Source organism: Trypanosoma brucei, chromosome 8 (genome assembly GCF_000210295.1).
Source record: "Trypanosoma brucei gambiense DAL972 chromosome 8, complete sequence".
Classification (NCBI taxonomy): domain Eukaryota; phylum Euglenozoa; class Kinetoplastea; order Trypanosomatida; family Trypanosomatidae; genus Trypanosoma; species Trypanosoma brucei.
Genome location: NC_026741.1, coordinates 558917 through 580567, shown reverse-complemented (window position 1 = coordinate 580567; position 21651 = coordinate 558917). Strand labels below are relative to the sequence as shown.

The following is a 21651-nucleotide window of genomic DNA, read 5'->3' as shown; positions in this document are numbered from 1 at the left end:
CACAATACTTCCGGAGTGAGTCTCCATTTCGCTACTCTTCACGATACATCGCATAGTTCTTGAGGCCACCACACACTAGTTAACAAATTTAAGGAATTTGGCCGTTATGGGACACAGGTTTATCTTAATATCATTGAGCCCGCATACGCAATACGAGAATGCGTTTCGCAAACCATACAAGGCATCACACGAAGAGAAGGTCATGGGGGGGGGGAAGGAAAAAAAAAAAAGAAAAAGGTTTTAACGACTTCGTCTAGCAGAGCTTTTTTCCATTAGTTAACGGGGCCGGCAAGTAATGGTTTGTCGACGGGGTGCCGCTGTTGGCAATTGTAGGTTCCCAAGAAGGGCTTGTGACTCCAATTTTGCACTTCCATGGATACTGATGCCGGTCTAAAGTCATCTGCTGTGGCGAAACATGAACGACACGAAGCAGCGCGGATATTCCTTTAAGTGTCGGCGTGGTTGACCGCACAGTTACCTTAAACGCTAGTGCACAGTAAAGTGCCGCTTCACTCGTTCACGGAACTGCCTAGTCGCTTCCACCATGTTACGTAACGCCACCCCCGTCTCCTTCCACCCGCGTGTTTTCAGTCCACAGTCAGGATTTACCCACAACCGCTCGAGTGGAATCCGCTCAGCAGATGCTTCCAGTCGCTGCACAATCGTCTCCACACTGGGAACATTTGAACTGTGGACGTCATACACACCGAGCCCCACTCCGTTGAGGTATGTGAAAGAATCAAATACCCTCAGTAGTTCCATGTCGGAGCGCGTGGCCTCAAAGTAAATAACATCGGCATCCATTGCCGCGATGGCCCCAGCAATATCGTGTATTTCACTGTAGCAAATATGAGTGTGTATTTGTATTTCCGGTCGTGCGACCGCCACAACAAGCTTAAACACCTCAGTGGCCCACTTTAGGTACTCCTGCTGCTTTCTTCTTTGTAACGGCAGTCCTTCACGCAGAGCGGGCTCATCCACTTGGATCAGACGTATACCCGCATTCTGAAGGTCATCAACTTCTTCACGTAATGCCAGTGCAACCTGACGTGCAACTTCCCTTCTTGGCAGGTCTTCTCGGACAAACGACCAGCTAAGGATCGTTACTGGACCCGTTAATATGCCCTTCACTGGCTTTTGTGTGAGAGACTGTGCGTACGTCAGCCACTCCAGTGTCATTGCAGTAGGTCGACTCACGTTACCGTATATGATGGGTGGCTTTACGCACCGAGAGCCGTAACTTTGAATCCAGCCATTCGCCGTAGAAACAAAGCCACTCAGGAGTTCCGCGAAATATTCAACCATGTCATTGCGCTCCGGTTCACCATGAACTAATACATCCAGGCCGATCGCCTCTTGCTCAGCCACTATGTGTTTAATGTTATCTTTCATCTGCTGCTTGTATGTCGCTTCATCAACTAGACCGGTTTTGAATGACAAACGCTGGTTGCGTATCTCGGATGTGCGTGGAAAAGAGCCAATCGTAGTTGTCGGAATCAATGGAAGCTTTATTAAGCTTCGCTGCACTTCAACACGTTTTGAGTAGGGAAGCGACCGTTCGGTATCTTTGGCGTTCAGCTCCGATGCAAGCTTTCGTGCCTCCTCATTTATCGCACCGCCGGGTACCTCCCGTTGGTGCAGGAGTGAACTGTACTCCACCAAATGGCTTCCTCCTTCCTCTGTTTTTAGAGCGTCAGCAAGAAGGTTCATCTCATCACATTTCTGCAGAGCAAACGCCAGTAAGTTCCTTATTTCTTCGTCCATCCCCACTTCACAGCCTACGTCAATTGGGGAGTGCAGAAGGGAGCAAGATGTCCCAATCCATAGCGCACGCGCCGGTGCCGCGTTACGAAGGGCTGCCAACCTCTCGTAGATTTGATGAAGGTTTGCTTTCCACACATTGCGACCATCAATAACACCAGCGGAAAGCACCCATGAGGCGGGCAACCTCTTTTCCACCTCTACGAGATCGTCATCACCCGCAACGGCATCCACATGCAGCCCGTCCACCGCTAAGCAGTTAATAACGTCCATGTTATGACCGACGCTATCGAAATAGGTTGTCAACAGCAATTTTGGCACATTACCGGCTTGTCGGCGCAGTTCCTTGTATGTGGCCTCAAATGCATCCAGCCATTCTTGCTCCAGGTCCAACACTAGCGCGGGTTCATCCAACTGCACCCACTGAATCCCGCTCTTGGCAAGTTTCCTCAACACCTCCGCGTATACCGGCACAATGCGAGGTAGAAGGGACCGGCGATCAAACCACTCACAACCTTTTACTTTCCCCAACCACACGTAACTAACGGGGCCCAAAATAACTGGTTTCGTTCTTGAAGGCCCCCATAAACTTAGCAGTTCTTCCACCTCTTCAAGCAGCTGATTCCAAGCGAAACTGAAGGTTTGTGTAGGGCACGTAAACTCCGGCACGATGTAGTGGTAGTTGGTGTTGAACCACTTAGTCATTTCAGATGCATCCACTGACTTACCACTAGAGGTGTATCCGCGAGCAACACGGAAAAGGGTATCGATATTGATGGAACCGTTTCTGGTTCGATGCCGTGGTGGCACATTGTCGAGCATGAGACTTGTGCTGAGAACGTGATCATACCAGTGGAAGTCACCTACGGGGATCATGTCAACGCCACGCTCCATTTGTTGCCGCCAGTGACGGAATCTCACTTCTCTCGCCGTTTCCCTCAGATTATCCTCCGTAACCGCGCCACTCCAGTAGCTTTCCAACGCACCCTTCAGCTCGCGCTGCACACCAAAGCGAGGGAAACCGAGTGTATGCGTAATAATTTTAGCGCGCCGCGTTGCGGTCATCATCATCACAACAGTGGGCGATGAGTGCAACAAGGGCCACAGGTCACTTCTGATAAAGCGCTGTTTACTTGAGGCAGGGTGTAAAAAACTAACAACAATAACAATAATAAAACCAACGGGATGTTCAGAGAGACGTGTTAGCGGGGGAGGGGGGGGGGGGAAAGTATTCGAGCAGTCTCAGCTCCCGGAAGCAAGGGTCCCCCGTTAAGAGGTTCAAACACGAATACAATTCTTTTTTCCTGCCTCGACCCGAAGTCATTAACACACCTGCCCTGGCCTTGTGACCTTCGCTATTCTTGTGCGATTAGTTTGCATTGTGTCACCACCTCGAAGTAGTGCGAGGGGAGAGCGAGCGGCCACTTTATGTTCACCTATTGTCGAATTGGTTCATTCCTTGTTCGTGAAAAAAGAAAACGTGATAGAGAAGAATTTGAGAGACTCACAAGCCGAACCCCCACTAGCTTTATGACAGTCGAGTCGACATATTTTTCTGCAAAAGGGGGAAACGAGTTTGGGCTTAATGTCATCCATCAACTTAAATATTTTAATGATTGACTGGCATACAATTGTGCGCTTACCTTTTAAAAGTGCATCGTGCCTTAACCGTCCAGAAAACTTCTTTTGGTCACCTTCTTTCTTTCGGTGTGTCGCCATTTTCGACTTCGCCACCTGGTGCCCCCACATAAAGCCGTCTGCTCCGCGAAGACTAACCCGAGAATTCTCACGTCACTGACCAACGCGAGCTTGAGTGTTGGGGCCAAAACCACGTCCCCGATAATTTGATAAGCCGTTAGCATGTTCCCTACCCCATCAAACGCCTGAGGGCGGCATTTTTCTTCACGGAGGGCGTCATCACGGTCATTTCACTCTTCCCGCGGTTCACCGCCTTACTGGAACCTTCGTCACGCCGGCCATACAACTCCCGTACGTCGTCAGCCGCGTCCTCCTCCTCGTGGCGATGCCTTTTTAACCGATTTTGCTCTGCTTTCTTTTCTTCTTCATCATCCGATCCCATTGCACCACTCAGCCGCTGCATCCTGGCCCGTCGCTGTTGCGCTATTTTCGAAGTTCGCATGGTTTGCTTTGAGCGCACCTTGTCCGCACTATCCTTTTTATCCCATTTCTGCATTTTGCGCTCCTTTGCCACCTCCTTCTTTGATTTGAGTTCTTTTGTTACCGGACGCTCCTTGTATCCTAAATCTTCGTCAACCTCTTCATCATTTCCAACCAGCAGTCCGGTTGGAGCTGCATCCCCGAGCGACTTATCTGCTCGCCGCTCTTTCTTTTCACGGATGGCACGCGCCTTTTTGTTAAGTCGAATGTTCTCGTTATACTCTGCGAGCCGTGCGGTATTCACTCCTGGGACCTGAATGTCAAGCGATATCATATCGGGCGGCAATTTATCCAACAGCGTCGAAACAACTCTCTCCTTTCGATGGCGCTCTGTCTCGTGCGGGTTTGCATAGAAGAAGTCAGGATTTGCGTCACCAGCACCCGGGATAAGAAGTGAATGGAAGCCACGTGAGTGACCCACACCAATTACGTCCTCGAACGGGCAGAACCGTAGCTGCTGAGCGATGTTGCCGTAACCGAGACCAAATTTCAAATACGGGGAGTTAGGGCGGGAGGCAGTGAAAAGGTCCTTCCAAATTTGCACGTTGGTGCCACCACCCATCGCCACATACCCCGAGCTAGAGACGTCGATGGTGTTGAACGCGTACGTAACGGCGTATTCCTCTAGAGCACGTAATGTGCGGCAGTCCCACACTTTGAATTTGTGATCGCCGCCAAGAGTAACGAAGAAGCGGCCGTTTGGGTGAAAGCAGATATCATCGATGACGCCCTTGTGGCCCTTCAGCTGCACTAAGGGATCCACAACACTAGGCGACCATAGTTTTACCAGACCACGGAGGTCGCAAGTGGCCACGACACCGTTACTTGGGTTGACGGCCATGCAGGAAGTGGGATCCCGCACAACCGAAGGAACCTTGGTTCCTAGTTCTTGCCCCGTGCTGATGTCCATATATTGCATAACACTATACTGTGTGGACGCAGCGCATAGCAACAGATGACGCGGCAGGTATGCCAAACGATTCATATTTGCCATACTAGGGAGAACATGCATCTCCGCTCCCTCTTTTGTGTACATGTAAACAAACTTCTTTTGAGCTACCGCGGTTATGGTATGGTCAATGAGAAACTTAGCGTCGTCAATGCGGTCCTTTAGTTGTGTTTCACCATTAAGAGCAAAATCCTTCCAGCGGATATTCGCCATGTGACCGCGTAGACCAGCGAGCAGCAAATGTGTTCCATTTGCGCTGAAGTCCAGTTTGTATGGGCCCAGTTTGTCCAGTACCAGTTCATACTTCTTGCTTTTGGATTGTAGGTCGACAGCAGCGACCACATCATCCTGCGTGACGCGGTCCGACACCTCTCGCTCCTCCAGCTCCAGTCCTGTGTTTGTGTTCTCTAGTTTCCCCAAAAGATTCACACGCGCTGCACGCTTCGGGGCGCTCCGCTGAAACTGTTCGCGTTTACGCGCTTCAGCATTTCCCAATGCGTCTGCATCCGTCACCCAGCGGCCGCGCAGCTGCTGCTTTTCTTCGCGGGTCCTTGCTTCTCGGAGCTCAGCGGTACGCTGCCGTACAAGCTCTTCCGTCTTTTTCCTCAGCTCTTCGTTTCTGCCCATGCTCTTTTCTCCGCCGCTACGTGCCTGATGTGGTTGCTGCACCTTCATGCCCATTCTTCAGCCTTCCATGTGTACGATAAGAGACAGGAACAATCAAGTGGAATGTTGTTGTTTGGGTGGCCGCGAAGGTGAAGTGAAGTGGAGAAGGAAAAAAAAATCATGAAATATGCGTATTCGTACTTACGCACGGGTATTTGTCAAAGGGTGCGGAAAATGATCTCAACAACGCAATGAGAAGACACATACAAAGAAGCCCAACGGGGGCGTGTCGGGTAGTGGCAGCGTGACTGGGACGCTTTATCTCATGAAAGCCGCTTTTCGGCTCCTCTCAGTTATGAAAAAAAAATTCGGAGACCATACCTCTTACTTAGAATCGCTGCAAAACCAAACCCCCCAGAGGTCTACTTGACCCCTTCTGCAGCAACAGCAGAGTCACCCTTCTTCCCCCCTCGAAGCAACAAGGGTCCCACACTTATCTGTTCTTTTAGATGCAAACTCTCCCGCTTTTTTTATGTTAAGGATCACGGCCCCTCAAACAATTCCATCCCAACGCTCCTCAACTCTTCTTCTTTCTAACTCCCCACTCAACAATGCATTATTATTTTTCGCCACCTTTTTCCTTTTGCACCTCCGCTCTCCAAGAGCGGCGGGATAAAAACATCTCACAAGTGCGCACATACAAACGCACGCTCGAACGCTGATCCATGCGCACTATAAATACGTTTTTGTTGACTTAACTCACTATTTTTGCGTGCAGTCCCGCTAGAAACCCGGCTGGTTACAACTCACCCCAAATACGACAACACGAACCCTTCTGAAAGCTCTAACAACTACGAACAAAAGGAGGCCAAACATAGCTCAGATGAAGAAGGAATGAGCGTAGAGGATAGAACCAGAGACTGGTACCGCACGTCGCTTAATCTTCTTCCAGCAACCGGTTAAGCTGCTCTAAGATGTCTCGTGATTGCTGCCAATACCGCCGCTGAAGCGCCGCTACATCCTCTATATTACCTTCTGGAGCAGGAGTTCCGCTCTGAGTCTGAGTTAGAGTGCTTTCCACAGAACGGGGAACGGCTCTACCACTGGCCGCGCGCTTGCTGGTCGGTTTACCTGCCGTTGCTACTGCATGGGAAAAGTTCCTGGACGACCGACCTCGACCTGGTGCAACTGTAGCCGTCGCTGATGCATTTCTATGATTCCTTGGCAAAGGCGCCGGTATGCTAACAACTTCGGTGCTCTGCTTCGGTGCCGACCTGCTTCTACTGCGGGGTCCTGCTGCTGACCCTGTGGGCCTCGCTCCCCGCAGTTTTACTGTCTGAGTGCCTGATGGTGGTTGTGGAGCGGATCCTGGGCTCCTCCGCGGAGCTTTTCTGTGATTCGAAGGATCCCTTTGGATTGGTTGTGGTGACCTGCTTTTTCGGCGACCCGCGCAGGGCCCAGAGTTCTCGCGGCGCGGCTCGGACTTCCTACCATGGGCATCTCTGCAATCTTGAGAGTAGTCGCGAACTTGGCCGCACTGCCGCGAATGTTCCCCGCGTGACATCACTCCTGATGGTCGGGCCTCAACTGTCGGAGCTGTGGAGTACCTCCGTTGTGCGGAGGGGTGACGAAGCAAGCCATTTACAGCCCCACTCCTACCACGACTCAGTTCCCGACCAGAAACTGCTTCTTTGGTAACCCGAGTTGATCCTACTCCCTTCGGTGGGCACGTACCGAATGCACTAGATGAAATCCTTTTCTCTAAGCGCCCGTCAGCCCCCGCCCGGCGGTGGGCAGATGGTCTTGACGATGCGGCCCGACTGCCCCTAATGTCCGAATGCGGATCCACATGACATTGCCGTCGCTGCGCCTCCCTCGTGCGTGCCACCGGATACAATGCATCCCTGCTGCGTACCTCCCCCCACTCCGAGTCAACGTTTCGTGCATTCACTGACTGAGTAGGTGTTTCGTAAGCTGTACGAGAGTGCGACCGTTGAAAGGCTTGTTTGTATTCCCGAAGCTCCTTCTTCGTTTTCGTGAGATCCATTTCTAGCTCCTTGTTTAGAGCGGTCATGTGAAGCAACATTTCTTCAAGGAACCGTAGCCGCGATGCAGCGTCGGCTGACCCGGGGCCAGAGTTCGTGTTTTCATTGGTGGGGCCCTGTTGCTTTTCTCTCCGTCCACGCGGTTGTCCCCCCTGCACTTTTGGTTCTTCTGCCCTCCTACTGACATGCACACATGGTGAGTCTTTCAAAAGCTGATTACTTCCTCCAACTTGGTTCTCGCCTTTGCCGTGCATCTCCGCTTCGCCTGCATCTATTTTCTTGTGTGACCCGACGCTTATACGCCGTAAAGCATATTCTGCTTCCAGCCCATTTGTGCAATCGGCCGCCGGGCTGACACCTGCAGCTGAGCTCTTACTGCTCGTGCCAGTCTCCGCTGCTGGCTCACCCGCTTGTATTCCTCCCTCTGTGGAGGGTGAAGAGGAGGAAGAAAACGAATTGTGGCTTGATGTCCCTGAACTAATACTCAACTTTCCTTCGGACGTCCCTGACTCCGATCCCGACACCGCCATGAGAGTCGGGCCGCTCAGCCTACACGATAAAGAGGTGCTTCGTATTGTCTAGTAGAACTACGGAAGGTGTTAAACAGGCGTATATATATATATGTATATGAGAGAATTGATACCTAACAAACAAGTGGATGTAGGTGAAGAGCGAGAGCGATCTCTTGGCGACTGAGTGGTTGCTAATGGAACGCAGCGATCCAAAACGAGAGCAACGAAAGACCGACGGTGTTGGCTTCGCTTTACACGCATATAGTGAAAATAGGTATGTGTGTATGTTTCGGCGCAAGACCATACGTAGATCCGGTAAGGATAAAGCAAATGTAAATGAGTTTACAAGCAATTCAGAACAACAAAAACATGACGACTTTCATGTGCAGCAGCTGAGTCACGTATGTTTATCAGAGGGGCAAGCCACAAGATCGAAGGGTCATTCTCCCCCCCTCCCCATGTGAGTGTATAACCACGCACTTAAAAGACGACTAAAAGACCACCAGCAACGAAAAGAAGGAACCCCGAGTCCTGCTCATACATCTGTATATCTCCCCTCTCGCCTACTGCATCATCCTGTCAGTCTTTGCTCCTCGTTGAGATGAAGCACAGTTTTCACTTCACAACATCACGAAACTTGTCGTGCAGATCCACCCTCATCTTAACGAATTGAACCTTCTCATCATGACTCAAAAGCCTCAACAAGCCTGTGTCCCACACTCCTTTAATGTGATCCGGAGGCATAATTAACAGGCTCGCTGTTTCCTTTAACAGTCGGAAAAGAACATCAATGACCGCTCCATCAAGACCTGGTACCCGCGTGAGCGGCGCCATCGCCTCCACATAAGCTGTCACATCCTGCTTGTAAACAAGAGCCCCACGGTCTGACACAGAAAAGCCTTTTAGATGGATGCTGATACCACGATAGAGACACACCCCAACGGTGCGGACAAGAAGAAGCGCCCCCATCGCCGTACAGCAACTGCTGTAAGTTCATCTGCCGAGCACGCTGCCGCGCGCCATCCGGAGAATCTATTTGGCCCGTTGGTTCGAGGGCGCTACCCATATTGCCACTGCTGCATACGCCGCTGCTGTATAGGCAATAGTTCTGTGACCACATATGCTGACCGGAAGGCATCGAGCCTGACGAAAAGAACTGGCTCGATGGGGGGAGTTGTTCGGCGGCAGGAGCTTGTGGCGACGTGTTTCGGTGCGATGCCAACCCCCCTGACATTTTGATGAACTCCTTTGCCCTTTCAAACTCTTGTGCGACATATTTGCAAAAAAGTGAGCAGGCTCCCGTACACGGTGGTGCGATCACCTCGCCTTCTCCTCCTTTCGCTACTTTAGGGACGTAGTCATTCCGATGCTGGAAGTGAAGTAGTATAGAAAGGGAGCGTACCACAATGGCATGTGCACAGAAATTCAGCAGCACCTCCGCTCTTTCGTCAAGAGCCTGGAAGGCAGCCACCTTCTTCGCCTCGATGGTGGTAACAAACTGTGGTTCATGTTGTAACAGATGGTCACAACTTGCTGCTATAGCGTCGTCTAGGCTAATCATCGTGGACTGAGCGAACAGTAACATGCGCAATCCACACTGCTGGGGCTCGCTATCGATATTACGTAATATGTCTTCCTCGTTCTTTGGCTTTGATCGCCAAGTATCACGACTATTTCTCATAAAATCAACAGTTTTGCGGAGTTCTGCTTCCAGCACCCTCCCCAGTTGCTGCAATGTAGTTTCCACAAGCTCAACCATTCTTTCCCTAACGTCTTCTGGTCGCGCGTAAATCCGTATCCGATTTGAAAGTTCAACAAAACACTGAACTAACTCCTTCGTCATTTGCATGTGCTCGCTGCGGAGGTCAAAGACCTCCCCACTGACGTTGCGAAGCTTCGGTGCATATGACTCCTCCAGTAATGAATAGTGGCGACGTAACAATTCGGCTTCTGAGTAGCTAGCCCGACTCGTACCAAACAGTGAGTCCACATACTTGTCGAGGAAATCTGCCTCGCCGCAGGTGAATGTGCGCCGAATCTCTTGCACGTACTCTTGGAACAACACAAACAGTTCTGTTTGCACGGTGTGCTTGTATGTAATCGCATCGACCATTTGCGCTGCCGCACGGTTCCTGGATCTTGGAGAAAGTCTAGACTCTGCCTCCCTTATTTCCCGTTCGTGATCCTCAGCGAGCTTCATCTGGTTCACAAGGAAGGGTTCTACAACACCCTTCGTCATTTGTGTTAGCAGATGGTGCCTCGCTGTGTATGTTGTACCGAATATCGCTTCTACGATGATAACATCCCGCCGCGCACGAGATACAAAAAAGCTAAATGCACCACGAAGGCACCCTTCCAACGATGTCCGGTAGTGTTGCATAGCCGTGTTGGCCTGATTTACGAGTTCCTGCGAAGCCTTCGAACTGCTAGATCCTTTTTTAGCCTTTTCAAATGTTGGCACAACCCGCAGCGGCTCGGGGGAGTAATCTTTAAAGAGTGAAGAACACATTTGACTGATAGTATGGCTGTAGAAATCCAACAACAATGCGTCATGCGAGGTTGTGATGGTAGTGTACAGGCGGGATACGAACTCCATCGTGCGAAGCAGTGTTCGACCATATGGGTCCTGTGCTGCGATTTCAGCAAGCTCGCCATGAACACCATTGAAGCACTCCACAAGGTGGAAGATATCATTCATCAGTTCTTCCCTTAGCCAGTTCACGTATACATCCACATTCGCCGTATTTTTCACAATCCCATCGAGCTCCCCACGCAAATGCAGTAGCCTCTGACACCACTCCACTTGTGCTTCTGTAGAACTCCTCACAACAAAAGCACGGTCAAGACCTGCGGCGATCGCCGCCTCCTCAAGATGGTGAAGGCCTTCACGCGACGTGCCGCCCGACTGACCGTGCACACGGGAGCTGATGCTCGTGTGGTGCCTCCTACTTGACAGCCTACTCTCGCCTTCGTAGGTATCACGCATTGTACGGTCCTTCACGCCGTTTTCATAGTCACTACAAATCCCAACCCCATCGCCTCTTCTAGCACTGGCATCTATATCCCAGTCGTAGTAAACGGTCTCTGCCGGCAATACACTACACGTCTTCCACTGTGCGGTTATTTTCTCTCTCTGCTCTGCCCGAGCCTTTTTCAGACCCTTAAGTGCGCTGGTCAGGTCCTTCTTTTGTATTGCTGTAAGCATACGGAAGTGATTTAGAAGGACAGAAACCGATCGGCCGCGAAGCACTCGGGCGTTCGATTGGGCGAGGTGTTGCTCAATACCCGCGATTGCAGCAGCGGCGTTGCACACACGCGACTCGTAGTCGTGCAGCCGCGCTGTTGTATCCTCTAGTCCCAGCCGTACTGTAGCGAGTTTTCGTTTCTCCCTAATCTCCAAACGACGGCAACGAACTTCGTGGAGTTGGAGCGATTGCTCCTCAGTTTCCTGCATTTTCTCGATTTCGCGGAGAGCGGCCGCAATAGTTGTCGTAAGACTAGTGGCAACAGCTCCCCGGTCACTCCCGGTGCTCCCCTCCTCACCATGCGTTTGCCCTGCTTCTGCATCAGCTCGGGTGGTGGTACTTCCAACCACACCGTTCTCGGTGAAACGCTTCATCCCCCCCGCGGTTTCTTCTTTCCAGCCGCGGGACATAAGCAGGGGAAACAAAACTCTATTTGTGATGTTGTTAACGAACGTCGGGGCGGAGAATTGTGACGAACTAAATACAGAACGGTCAAGGGACAACTGCAAGCGCTGCTCCGGTGCTGGAGCCGACTTGGCTGAATCATTCACCTCACGGTCGCTCCGGACATTGTTGGCGCTATCGTCCTTTGCAACCGCACTGTTGCGGCGGCGAGCTTTCTTTTCTTCCGTCCCTTTTGCCTTACTCTTTCCATGGTTCGGCATCAAGCGGAGTACCTTCACCACAATAATATGCATATATATATATATATATGGATATGTATAATTAAGTTGTTGTGGATGAAAGAAGAAGTGTAGGAATAGAAGGAGAAATCAAAACGACAGCACCACCACACCGAAAAAGGCAATATTTCTTTCCCATGCGAGCTGAAAAGCAGGAGCACCGCCACGGACTATTTTTTTTTAATTTTTAGAACAAGGGAAAAAAATACTGGGGTGTGTATGCAGTTACGGAAACTGCAGAGTAATATAAATGCCGATAACGGAATATGCAAACACACATGCACGCCAGCTTTGGCACGCCACACCACCACGTAACTTGTTGTTGCAGTTGGTGGCGCTCGCAACCAAGACTCCTCAACGCAGTAGAGCACTTGGAAAATACCATTACATTCGTTCATGCGCGTGCATCGCAAAATGTGCCACACGGGCCGTCAAAGGAAGAAGAGGGGAAATTAATCGAATGCGAGTCGGCTACAATGCGATACGAGAGCGCCTTTCAAACACCCCCACGACATTATTTCCCATTCCCGTTCCCTCTTTTAAGATGCCAACCTACCAGTGACAGTCGCCCAATATCACCAACCACCATTACCCCTCGTATTGCGACACGAACCCCCCCAAAAGAAAAAAAAACAGGGAGAAGAAAAAACAATCTACTAATGTTTTCACCACCACCACCACTGAGAATCCACGGGATGATACCCCGCGCTACGATTTGCACTTTTCGGTGTCATTGGGGCCCTTTTTTAAGTTCCTTTTACCTTTAGTAGCGGTGGTCTTTTCTGAGCCCCCACCATTTTTACTTTTTGCGTCCGACTGCTTGTTTTTCACATCAGCTGGAGTAAGCTTAACCGAGCGTTCTGCCTCTGCTTCTTCACAAAATAAAAGCAACATAAGCGGCAGCCTGGCCCACACGCACATGAGCGTAACCATGAATGCAACGGTAGCAAAAATGAATATCATGGCAGGGAGGAGGCTGAAAAAGGTACCACAACTACCACCGAATGCGAGTGCCGAGAGTCCAGTTATTAAGCGCCCCTGCAGTTCCTTCCACTTTTGACTTGTGACAAGACTGATGTACTCCCGGAGCGAGTCGAGGATCCCATCCGCTGTTAATCCGTATACGTGATGTGCGACGAACAGCTGTAGCCACAACCGCCACACAAAGTTGGAAAGTACGGTGGCACTCATAATAAAAGGCAGAAACAGGAGCACAAAAAGAACCACAGTAATTTGAGTTACCCAGGGTACTGCACTGTAGGTCCAGATCTTCGCGTGTGTGAGAGCCAAGTGCGCAAAGCCCACCAGCGGGTTGACATCCTTGTCAGCGCTAAGGGTGCTGGTGCGTTCCAATTCTGTCCTCAGTTCCTGCACTTTCCGCTGATAGTGCCCCACCGTGTCACCGTAGAGCTTCTCGTATGGCGCATATTCCTCAAATGTAAACAGCCACACGCCGTGCAGCGTTTCCCAATATAGTTTCCAATACATGAAAAGAAGATCCATCTGCAGCAACACTATTTCCTTCCATGAGGTGGCGGCGCCCGCAGCCCTGATGTCCGGCCCGCCGAACACTTCGTTAATGCACACACACGGCACGTCTCCATGTTGTTTAATCGTCCTCTCGTTGAAACGGATAATATCGTCATTAACAGCTCCTACAACACCCCAGGCCTCCATGATACGTTGATGTGTGTCATTCTTTGGCTCCCGCTGGCCGTCTTCCTCCTCTAAGGCTACACTGCGCGCTTCGTTGAGGTTTGCACGGGCCCGTAACTCTCGCTGTTTAAGTTCCGCCCGCTGCGTAACGGCACGCCTTAAATATGACACAATCCTGGAAGCACATTTGCCCTCCCTGTTTTCACGGATAGCCCCACCCCTTCCCTTAGTTTCAGTGGCTACGGAGCCATCAGCTCCAGGAATAACTGTTGGAACTCCCGCCGCTACCAGTGAAAGCATAACAAATGTAAATGCCGGCGCACGGGAAACCACAGAAGATTGAAACCTTGCCATTTTCTGTGTCCTTTTACTCCCGCGTTTGCTGTTACTGTTGTTGTTGTTGCCCTTTCGATAGACCGTTGAGGAGCACAACTTTTTTTTTTCTTTTCCTTTTTCTCCTTATTTGTTTCCGTTCTTTCACGTGTAACGGTACCACGTTATGTTGAACTTAACCCCCACACCTTTGGGAGGAAATACGTAATGCTCTTCCCCTCCACCTGTTTACCTGGGGCAAGTGAAAAAACCTGAGAGAGGCAACAGAAGTAGGGAAAGGCGTGTGTCATACAATTCTTCAGCAGAAAATAACAATGGTTTACATATACTTAGTTTTTTTTTTTTAAAGTCATAACGTGCGTGAACGTATGTGGGTGTTGTGGGTGAAGAAGAAAATATGTGATGAGGGAAACGAAAGAAAAATATTCTCTCCCCAACTGTAGTTCCCACCTGCGCAACTTAATGACACATGGGCGACACTAAAGACAGCACTAACGGCGTACAGCAGCTGTTGTGAATTTCTTTTCCGAGTATGCTATCGTCTTTCCACTTCTCCCCGCACGGTACGCTGCGTCAGCGATGGATAACAGTTCATCTTCCGATACAACAAAATTAATTTTATTATTGTTCCCCGTCCCCACATCCACACGGATATGTGCGTTTCGGTAAAAGAACATCACGGCGAAGGGCTCTCTGCTGTGACCCAATTCATACATGACGTTGAACTCAGGCACCTCCAGCGTAGACACAACATAAATTGTGCAATACTTCCGTACCCTTGGTGCGAGTGCGACAAGTACTTCATCTATTTGGCGTGTGGAAAGTGTGTGTGCCATGTCTTCTTCCTGCTCCGTCGCTTCACCGTAATGACTGAAGCGGATAAGTACAAGTTTCTCGCCTTCAAGCACAATATGCCGGTCAACATCCCAGGCGGAGTGTAGGCGTGTCAACTCCGTCATAAAAAAGTTTTTTTTTTTTTTTAAAAAGCAATGGAAACTTCCCTATACCAAGCCTGATGTTTCCACAATTTCAGTTAGCCCTTTGCGCACGTGCGCTCACAGGCTAAGGGACACAACGGCACAGCATGTTAAAAGAGAGACAGAAAGGATGAAGGGGGAAGTTACTGAGAGAACAGGAAAGTAAACACACACAAAGAAAGCAAAAAAGAAAAAGAAAAAGGAAAAAATAATAATAATAACGAAACAACACATCCGCTCTAACCAGAGAGAAGCGACGGAAATGCATGTGCTTTGCGCCACGAAGCGTTAAATAAATAAATAAATATAGTCTCTGAAACATGAACCCTTGAATTTCGTAGGGAGTTCCTGTAGCGTCAAGGGCACGTCCTGCACACGAGCTCCTCCTTTCATCTGCTTTTTTCCGCCATTTTCAATCCTACACTTAAAGGTAATGAGAGGAAGCGGCAACATTAATAATAACAATAATAATGATAATAGTAACAAAATGACGAAAGTTTGGTAGAATTATGGAAAGGTGGAAGTTGCAGGAATGGCGTTGACACGAAGGTTCTGTCGCAAGGAGCCTCAACCCACGACAAAATGGCGAAGGAAGAGACGGTGGAGGTATTAAGCGGGCGAAACAGAAACGAAAAACAAAAAGAAAGAAGGGGATACAAATTGTATAAAACAACCACGAACAAGGAAAAAAAAACACCAATAAAAAAAAAAAGGAGAAACACAAAAAGCAACAATGAAAGGAAAGTCAGTGGATGAAAACAAGGGCAAACGCCCGCCGCCTCAAAATAAATGACAGATAACAAAGCAGGATGTGCGTGAGGCTCTATTGTGTTAATGTACGCTTGTATGTTTGTGTCTGTATATGCGTGTTCACTGTGAAGGAAAGAGGAGACCCCAAAGGGGTTATTTTTCAGGGAACACATGTGGAGAGCAGAACAACACAGACTTGTGAAAAACAAACGAAAGGCATCCGATAGCTGCCTTTTCCCCGATGCTCTCTCTCTCTCTCTCTTTTTTTTTTCTCTCTTTCTTGCTCAACTGCTGTTATAAACATGTGTTACTTCTTTTCTTTTTATTTATCTATTTTTTTTTTATCACCCCCTCTTTCCTCTCTCTAACACACAAAAACAAAAACAAAACAAAGCGTAGGGAGTCAGCCAACCACACCACACTCATCACCTTGTCTCCCTTCATCCTCTTCTATTCATTCCTTTTTCTTTTTTAAAAAAATCTATGGCTTCCTCAAAAACAAGGAAAGAGACATTTTCTTTTCTTTTCTTTTCTTTTCTTTTTTTCTTTTTAAAACTTTTCTTTCTCTTTTGGAGAAACACATGTATGACGTAACATCGCAAATGCATACAGGAAAAGAGGGAGTGAATATTTACGCATGCTTCAAGTGCATTCTTCATGTCCCTTGAGGCGTGCACAAGACATCTGAGACTCCCATATTCAAAAGAAAACAGTTTTTTTTTTCCTTCTTCGAATCTCTTCTATGATCGAACCAACAAACATTTACAAAAAAAAAAAAAAGAGAGATGCTGTCGCTGTGTAACGCACCACTGCATTCCTCATCCCCAAAGAAAAAGTTTATTTATCCTTTTTTTCATCCCTTTGCATATTTCCCCCTTTGCTGGGTATTTTTCTTCCCTCTTTCATCAGTCCTATGCTGTTGAGATTGAGGTTATGGTAACAGTGGTTGGCAGCGACACCGGCTTCTCCCCCCTCTGCCCCGTCCCGAATTATCATGATGGCCATCCAAAGACGACAATCTTTTCTTCTCCCCCTCTTTTTTTTTTTTTAAAAAAAAGAGAGTAAAACCTCTATGATAAAAACGCACGGAGTGTATAAAAACGAGTGTGAGCACAGGGTGGAGAAAAAGAAAAAAATGAAGGCTCACCTTTGTTTCCTTTCTTTTTCTTTTTCTTTTTTTTTCAATTTTTCTTTTCTCCATCCATTCATGTCCCCCTCCTTCCCTGTGCTGCCACCAACTTATGTCGCTACGATTACGCTCCTTGTGGAGGGATGCCGTTGGCACCACCGCGGTTTGCCGCGTCTGCCGCTTCATTCAACATCGCCGTCCTTCCAATGCGTTGGTATGATGGCCACCACTCATTATCGTCAAACTTCGAGAGTCTGTTAATATCAAATGTTGCCCATCGGGCCTCGCACACACCAGGTTTGAACTTCGCTGGGCATTTCTTGCTCGCCTCCACCCATGCGTCAAGGAGCTCTTCCAGTGCTGGCCGCTGTAACGTCATTGCGTCCCGGAAGTGATACGCCACGCGGTATGCATTGATACCAAGCCGGATCCATGAGCGCCATTCGTCAACGTCTGCCTCGCGGGTTCCCTCACGGAGCCATCGCGATGCGTTTTCAACTGCCTCACGCTCCGTGCGCGGAAGGAGGACTTTGATTTTTTTATCCTCTGCGGCACCGCTGCCGTTGGCCCCGGAGTTCTCAAACGCCGTTGGGAAGTTGCGCGGCGGGTCAAAGTGCAGCAGACGGGAGTACGTTCCCTCTTCACGGATGCAGGCGGAGTGAAGGGCAGCTTTCGCGTCCGGTACAATACCGTCTGGGAAACCGATATTCCAGTCCTTGTCTTCAAAAACCACAATAGCGCTGGTGTGATTCTCCTTCATACAACGGTGCATACGGAGCATACCGTTGGAGCGGTAGATTTGCAGGTCCACGGCCGGTATTCTCTTGTGGAACTGATGCAGGAATCCGTGTAGGGAATTGTAATCTTCAAAGGCGGCATCCTTAAGCTTGGTATGCACGTGGAAGGAAACCTTCTTGAGATTTGGTGACTGAAGCACAACCTGGGACTCAATCTCCTCACCAATTGCTTCAATTTCCTCCACAATCACGTTCATCACGTCGTCCAACACCTTTTTCTGAAATGGCCGAACTTTTGACATGCTCCAGTGCTCCTGTGGAACGGGGCAGTCGATATCCAGCACCAAGTCCATCGGCGTTTTTTCTCGCCCAAATATGGCGTGGACGGTCCGGATGGTCTCCGGCATGTTTGCCACGGCGCTACTAGCGACGGCAAGTGGGGTGCCCGGCCATGCGAAGAACTGACAACCCCCTTGCGGAAGCCGGCGGGCGAATACACCGTCACTAGGCGTGCACGCCGCGAGTACGTCTTCGATACGGAAGGCCTTAATCATGGGTGTTTTCCCGTGAAGAGACGTACCAGAAATTCTGTCATGCTCGTATGCAGCGTATGAGGCGGCTGGTGAAGGTTCCGTTTTTTTAATCTCCGGTTGTCTGTCTACTGTTTTCGCTTCCGGCCGTCCTTTTACCCGCTCAGGTCGAGGCTGCTGGCGCTTTTCTCGAGGCGCAGCGGCCACGGGCTCCTCCTCGTGTTCCTCCTGATCGACGAATGGGTCTTCCACATCTTCCACAATAGGTTCCTCTTCCATATCTTCTGGGACTTTGGCGGTATTTTGACGTACGCGCCGCCTGGTTGACACCCTGATCAACCTTTTCCGTCTCCTCAGTGTCTTTTTTTGCGGTAGTTGCTGTCCATCAGCTTCGCCATTGCGGATATTGGGTGCTGGGGCATTGATACGCGTTTCGTACACTGACGCCGCCGCAGCGGCAACTGAGGGCTTTATTGGCGTTGCCGCTCTTAGCGTACCTTGCCTCAATGCATCCGAGTGCACGCCTGCGCCACCCACCGGAACGGCTGCTCTTGCTCCTACCCTCGGCAGGGTACTTTTGGGGGTTTCTCTGGAAGGTGGTACGACTGCTGGTGCTTCCATTGCCTGTGAAGCAGCGTCATTTCCCTTAGCATTAGTTGCCGTTGCACCCTTTACACCAGACATGGAGGCCAACTTTGCAACTAGCCGCTTGGAAACTTGCTGTGATGGTAAGGTGATGCGGAGCATCCTTGTAGTGTTGCGTGTCCCGCCTTGTCTCTTGTATATTATTTTCTTCAGATAAGAGGCACGTCGGTATTTATTACCAAGTAAATAAACGAGGATGGAGAGAGGTGCGTGTGATGCAGCGCCGTTTAACGTACACGTGCCCCACGACAGGCGTCATTGGTGCGTATCGATGCGAGGTGCGCCCCCGCGTGGTATTATTGCAGAGATTGTGAGGGTGGTTGAAAGAGGTTCCGTAGGCCTGATGGTGAACGGAAAAGGTAGAAGTGCAGTAGTGGAACCAAATGTCAATTAGGTGGAAGAGGAAAGATAAGGAAATGAGCAATTGAATAGTCAAAACCCCGCACAACTAATGCGCTGGCAGCACAGAGCCCTCTAGTAAGTGGACACAATAAAGAACATCATCCTGTTGGGGTGTTGGTCACCTCTCTTTCCGTCCACCCGTTTTCTTCGTAATACCGTATCCTAACACGCTTCGTGAGCGTGCCACTGCGTTACCTCAGTTCCATCCCCCTCCTGTGGTGTACGATACAGTGTTAGACAGTCACTTGGTCCCATCAAGCACAAGAAAGATTTCAGCCGGCACCACTGGCAAAGTAACCAGGTGTGAAAAATAAGAAATAAAGAAAAAACAGAAAATTCAGTAAAAGTAAACAGACGAATCCATTATGAGCACCACACCCCTGCAGTCCACCGTGGCACCCCCGGTTGCCGCGGTAGAGGTGTGGTGGTCTTCAATCACATGTTTCCTTGCTTCCCCCCGGGGGCGGGAGGAGGGGAGTGGTTGGGTGTGGATTTACTTTCCTTTCGCAACAGTTCTTCTTCGTCGCTGCCTGTTTAGATATTCGTTAGCACCATAGACACTGCAGTCTTGTCATCACCACCCATGTTAAGCGTGGCGCCAATCCCGGGGATGTTCTTCATTTGGTATTCCCCACATTGGCCCTTCATCTGCCGGTACACCTCCAGCACCTGCTTCACGCCAGTGGCTCCTACCGGATGGCCGAACGACAACAAACCGCCCCCGGTGTTGACTGGAATGCGACCATCAAGTGCCGTTGCCCCACTGCGGATGAGGGCCCCCGCACCCCCGTACTCTGCAATACCGAGGGCCTCATACATTAGCAGCTCAGCGATGGTAAAGCAGTCATGCACCTCTGCAACCTGAAGTTGCTCGGGCTTCACGCCAGCCATCGAAAGGGCAGTTCGCGCCGCAACCATGGAAGTAGTCATTCGTGTAAGATCTGGTGAGTCCTCATAGAGGTTACCGGCTGCGCTGGCGAGAGATTTGATTTCAACGAGGCGGTTGTCGTTGGGTGAAAGGCCTAACTTCTGCAACCCTTCTTCACTGGCGAGGATAACCGCAGCTCCGCCATCACTGACCTGTGAACAGTCCGTGGTCCGCAGGAAAGGCTTGTATATTTCGTTCCCAAGGAAGTTAGGGTTCTTGTCGGAGGCTTGTGTGCAGAAGTCTAACGTTACCTTCCGCGCGTGCATGTGGGCCAGAGGGTTCCGATTACCACTCGCGTAAGCCTTCGCTGCCACATACGCTGCGTCTTCCATCGTAAAATGACCCGCCTCCTGGATTGCCTTCATACGTCTTGCGAAGAGGCAGGGGAACGTGAAGTCATCAAGCTGTCGCTGGCGCTTGTAGTGTGCTGCACGTGCGAGATAATCACCACCCACACGTGCAGAGACGGTTGTCTGAACCTCAACACCCACAGCAAGGGCGATTTGTGAAGTACCGGCGAGTAGTGCCTCCCATGCGGACTGCACAGCGAGGCCACCACTTGCACACGCACCCTCGACGCGCACAGCTGGTTTGTTTAGGAAGGCAGAACTGTTGCTGCCGGAGAGACTGCCAACCGCTGCCGGACCAAGGTGCCCTTGAGAAGAGAACAACTCGCCAAGGAAGTTTCCGACGACAAGTTTGTCAACGAGCGCCGCACGGCCGTCGTGCAGACCCGTGTTTTGCAGTGCTCCATTTATGCTCTCTGCCAGAAGTTCCTCCAGTGTTTTGTTTTCCTTCTTGCCAAAATCGGGGTGTTTTTTATCGATAAAAAGTGGTGACCCTTTGCCCACAAACGTTGTAATATGCCCACCCACAACAAATACTCGCTTTGCTGAAAATGTGGAGGACGTACGACGGAGCATTATCCTTTTGATTAACCTGTTGTAATTGTTGTAGTAGTTCCTTTCTTAAACTTGAGCCTTTTCGTTCCTTTACCCTTCTAAATAAACCTACTTTTGCTTCAAATGTATGCTTCTTTCCGCGTAAAAAAGCTAGCGTAGACGGTAACTACTCACTTTCCCTAGAACCGTAATATGCACCACGGTCCACAAACTATTCGTGAAAGGAAGCGGGAAAGGGAGATGGTGGATGATGAAGCAGTTGGGGTCAACACAAAAAAAAAAGGATGATGGGGCAGGTTAAGTGTGTCTTCTCTTGCACTCCACTTCCTCCAGACGCAACAGTCCTTCCAACCGTTGCATTTGGTCGCGTCATAATGCGACCTCCCCGCACGAATTTCTCTGCAAGTGTGCGGCGTACCGGTGCAGCTACACTTCAGCGTCGGGCAAACAACCATACGCTAAACTAAAAATTTTAACGATGAAAAACGTATGAATGGACCTGCGGCGGGAGAGAAGAAAAAGCCGCCATAGCACTAAAAAACTTTTTATATAAGTCTCTCCCTACTAATCTGACCTTACATTTATTCCCCTTCTCACAACCTCCCGCCATGCTATCATCCATCAGGTGTTACTACGATTACATGTTTTGCTACCACACGCACCACAACCCACGCTTTTCCTCA

The 21651-nt window shown here is 49.9% G+C and overlaps 8 protein-coding genes across 8 annotated transcripts; all 8 read right to left on the bottom strand.

The window, feature by feature from the left end:
* Nucleotides 1-486: 486 nt before the first annotated feature.
* Nucleotides 487-2832, bottom strand: TbgDal_VIII2100 (5-methyltetrahydropteroyltriglutamate-homocyste in e S-methyltransferase,putative; the record flags this gene model as incomplete). Its single annotated transcript, XM_011777237.1, has 1 exon — nucleotides 487-2832. The coding sequence occupies one exon, from the start codon at nucleotides 2830-2832 to the stop codon at nucleotides 487-489; it is 2346 nt and encodes a 781-aa protein (XP_011775539.1).
* A 796-nt stretch (nucleotides 2833-3628) lies between these two features.
* On the bottom strand, nucleotides 3629-5569 carry TbgDal_VIII2090 (hypothetical protein, conserved; the record flags this gene model as incomplete). The annotated part of the gene is made up of 1 exon (XM_011777236.1): nucleotides 3629-5569. The coding sequence occupies one exon, from the start codon at nucleotides 5567-5569 to the stop codon at nucleotides 3629-3631; it is 1941 nt and encodes a 646-aa protein (XP_011775538.1).
* An 862-nt stretch (nucleotides 5570-6431) lies between these two features.
* On the bottom strand, nucleotides 6432-8069 carry TbgDal_VIII2080 (hypothetical protein, conserved; the record flags this gene model as incomplete). The annotated part of the gene is made up of 1 exon (XM_011777235.1): nucleotides 6432-8069. One exon carries the CDS (start codon nucleotides 8067-8069, stop codon nucleotides 6432-6434), a length of 1638 nt encoding a protein of 545 aa, XP_011775537.1.
* A 784-nt stretch (nucleotides 8070-8853) lies between these two features.
* On the bottom strand, nucleotides 8854-11994 carry TbgDal_VIII2070 (hypothetical protein, conserved; the record flags this gene model as incomplete). The annotated part of the gene is made up of 1 exon (XM_011777234.1): nucleotides 8854-11994. One exon carries the CDS (start codon nucleotides 11992-11994, stop codon nucleotides 8854-8856), a length of 3141 nt encoding a protein of 1046 aa, XP_011775536.1.
* A 693-nt stretch (nucleotides 11995-12687) lies between these two features.
* Nucleotides 12688-13989, bottom strand: TbgDal_VIII2060 (hypothetical protein, conserved; the record flags this gene model as incomplete). Its single annotated transcript, XM_011777233.1, has 1 exon — nucleotides 12688-13989. The coding sequence occupies one exon, from the start codon at nucleotides 13987-13989 to the stop codon at nucleotides 12688-12690; it is 1302 nt and encodes a 433-aa protein (XP_011775535.1).
* Nucleotides 13990-14459: 470 nt separating this feature from the next.
* TbgDal_VIII2050 (spliceosomal U5 snRNP-specific protein, putative) lies at nucleotides 14460-14927 on the bottom strand (the record flags this gene model as incomplete). The annotated part of the gene is made up of 1 exon (XM_011777232.1): nucleotides 14460-14927. One exon carries the CDS (start codon nucleotides 14925-14927, stop codon nucleotides 14460-14462), a length of 468 nt encoding a protein of 155 aa, XP_011775534.1.
* Nucleotides 14928-15397: 470 nt separating this feature from the next.
* On the bottom strand, nucleotides 15398-15868 carry TbgDal_VIII2040 (hypothetical protein, unlikely; the record flags this gene model as incomplete). Its single annotated transcript, XM_011777231.1, has 1 exon — nucleotides 15398-15868. The coding sequence occupies one exon, from the start codon at nucleotides 15866-15868 to the stop codon at nucleotides 15398-15400; it is 471 nt and encodes a 156-aa protein (XP_011775533.1).
* A 1080-nt stretch (nucleotides 15869-16948) lies between these two features.
* On the bottom strand, nucleotides 16949-18838 carry TbgDal_VIII2030 (hypothetical protein, conserved; the record flags this gene model as incomplete). The annotated part of the gene is made up of 1 exon (XM_011777230.1): nucleotides 16949-18838. One exon carries the CDS (start codon nucleotides 18836-18838, stop codon nucleotides 16949-16951), a length of 1890 nt encoding a protein of 629 aa, XP_011775532.1.
* Nucleotides 18839-21651: the final 2813 nt, after the last annotated feature.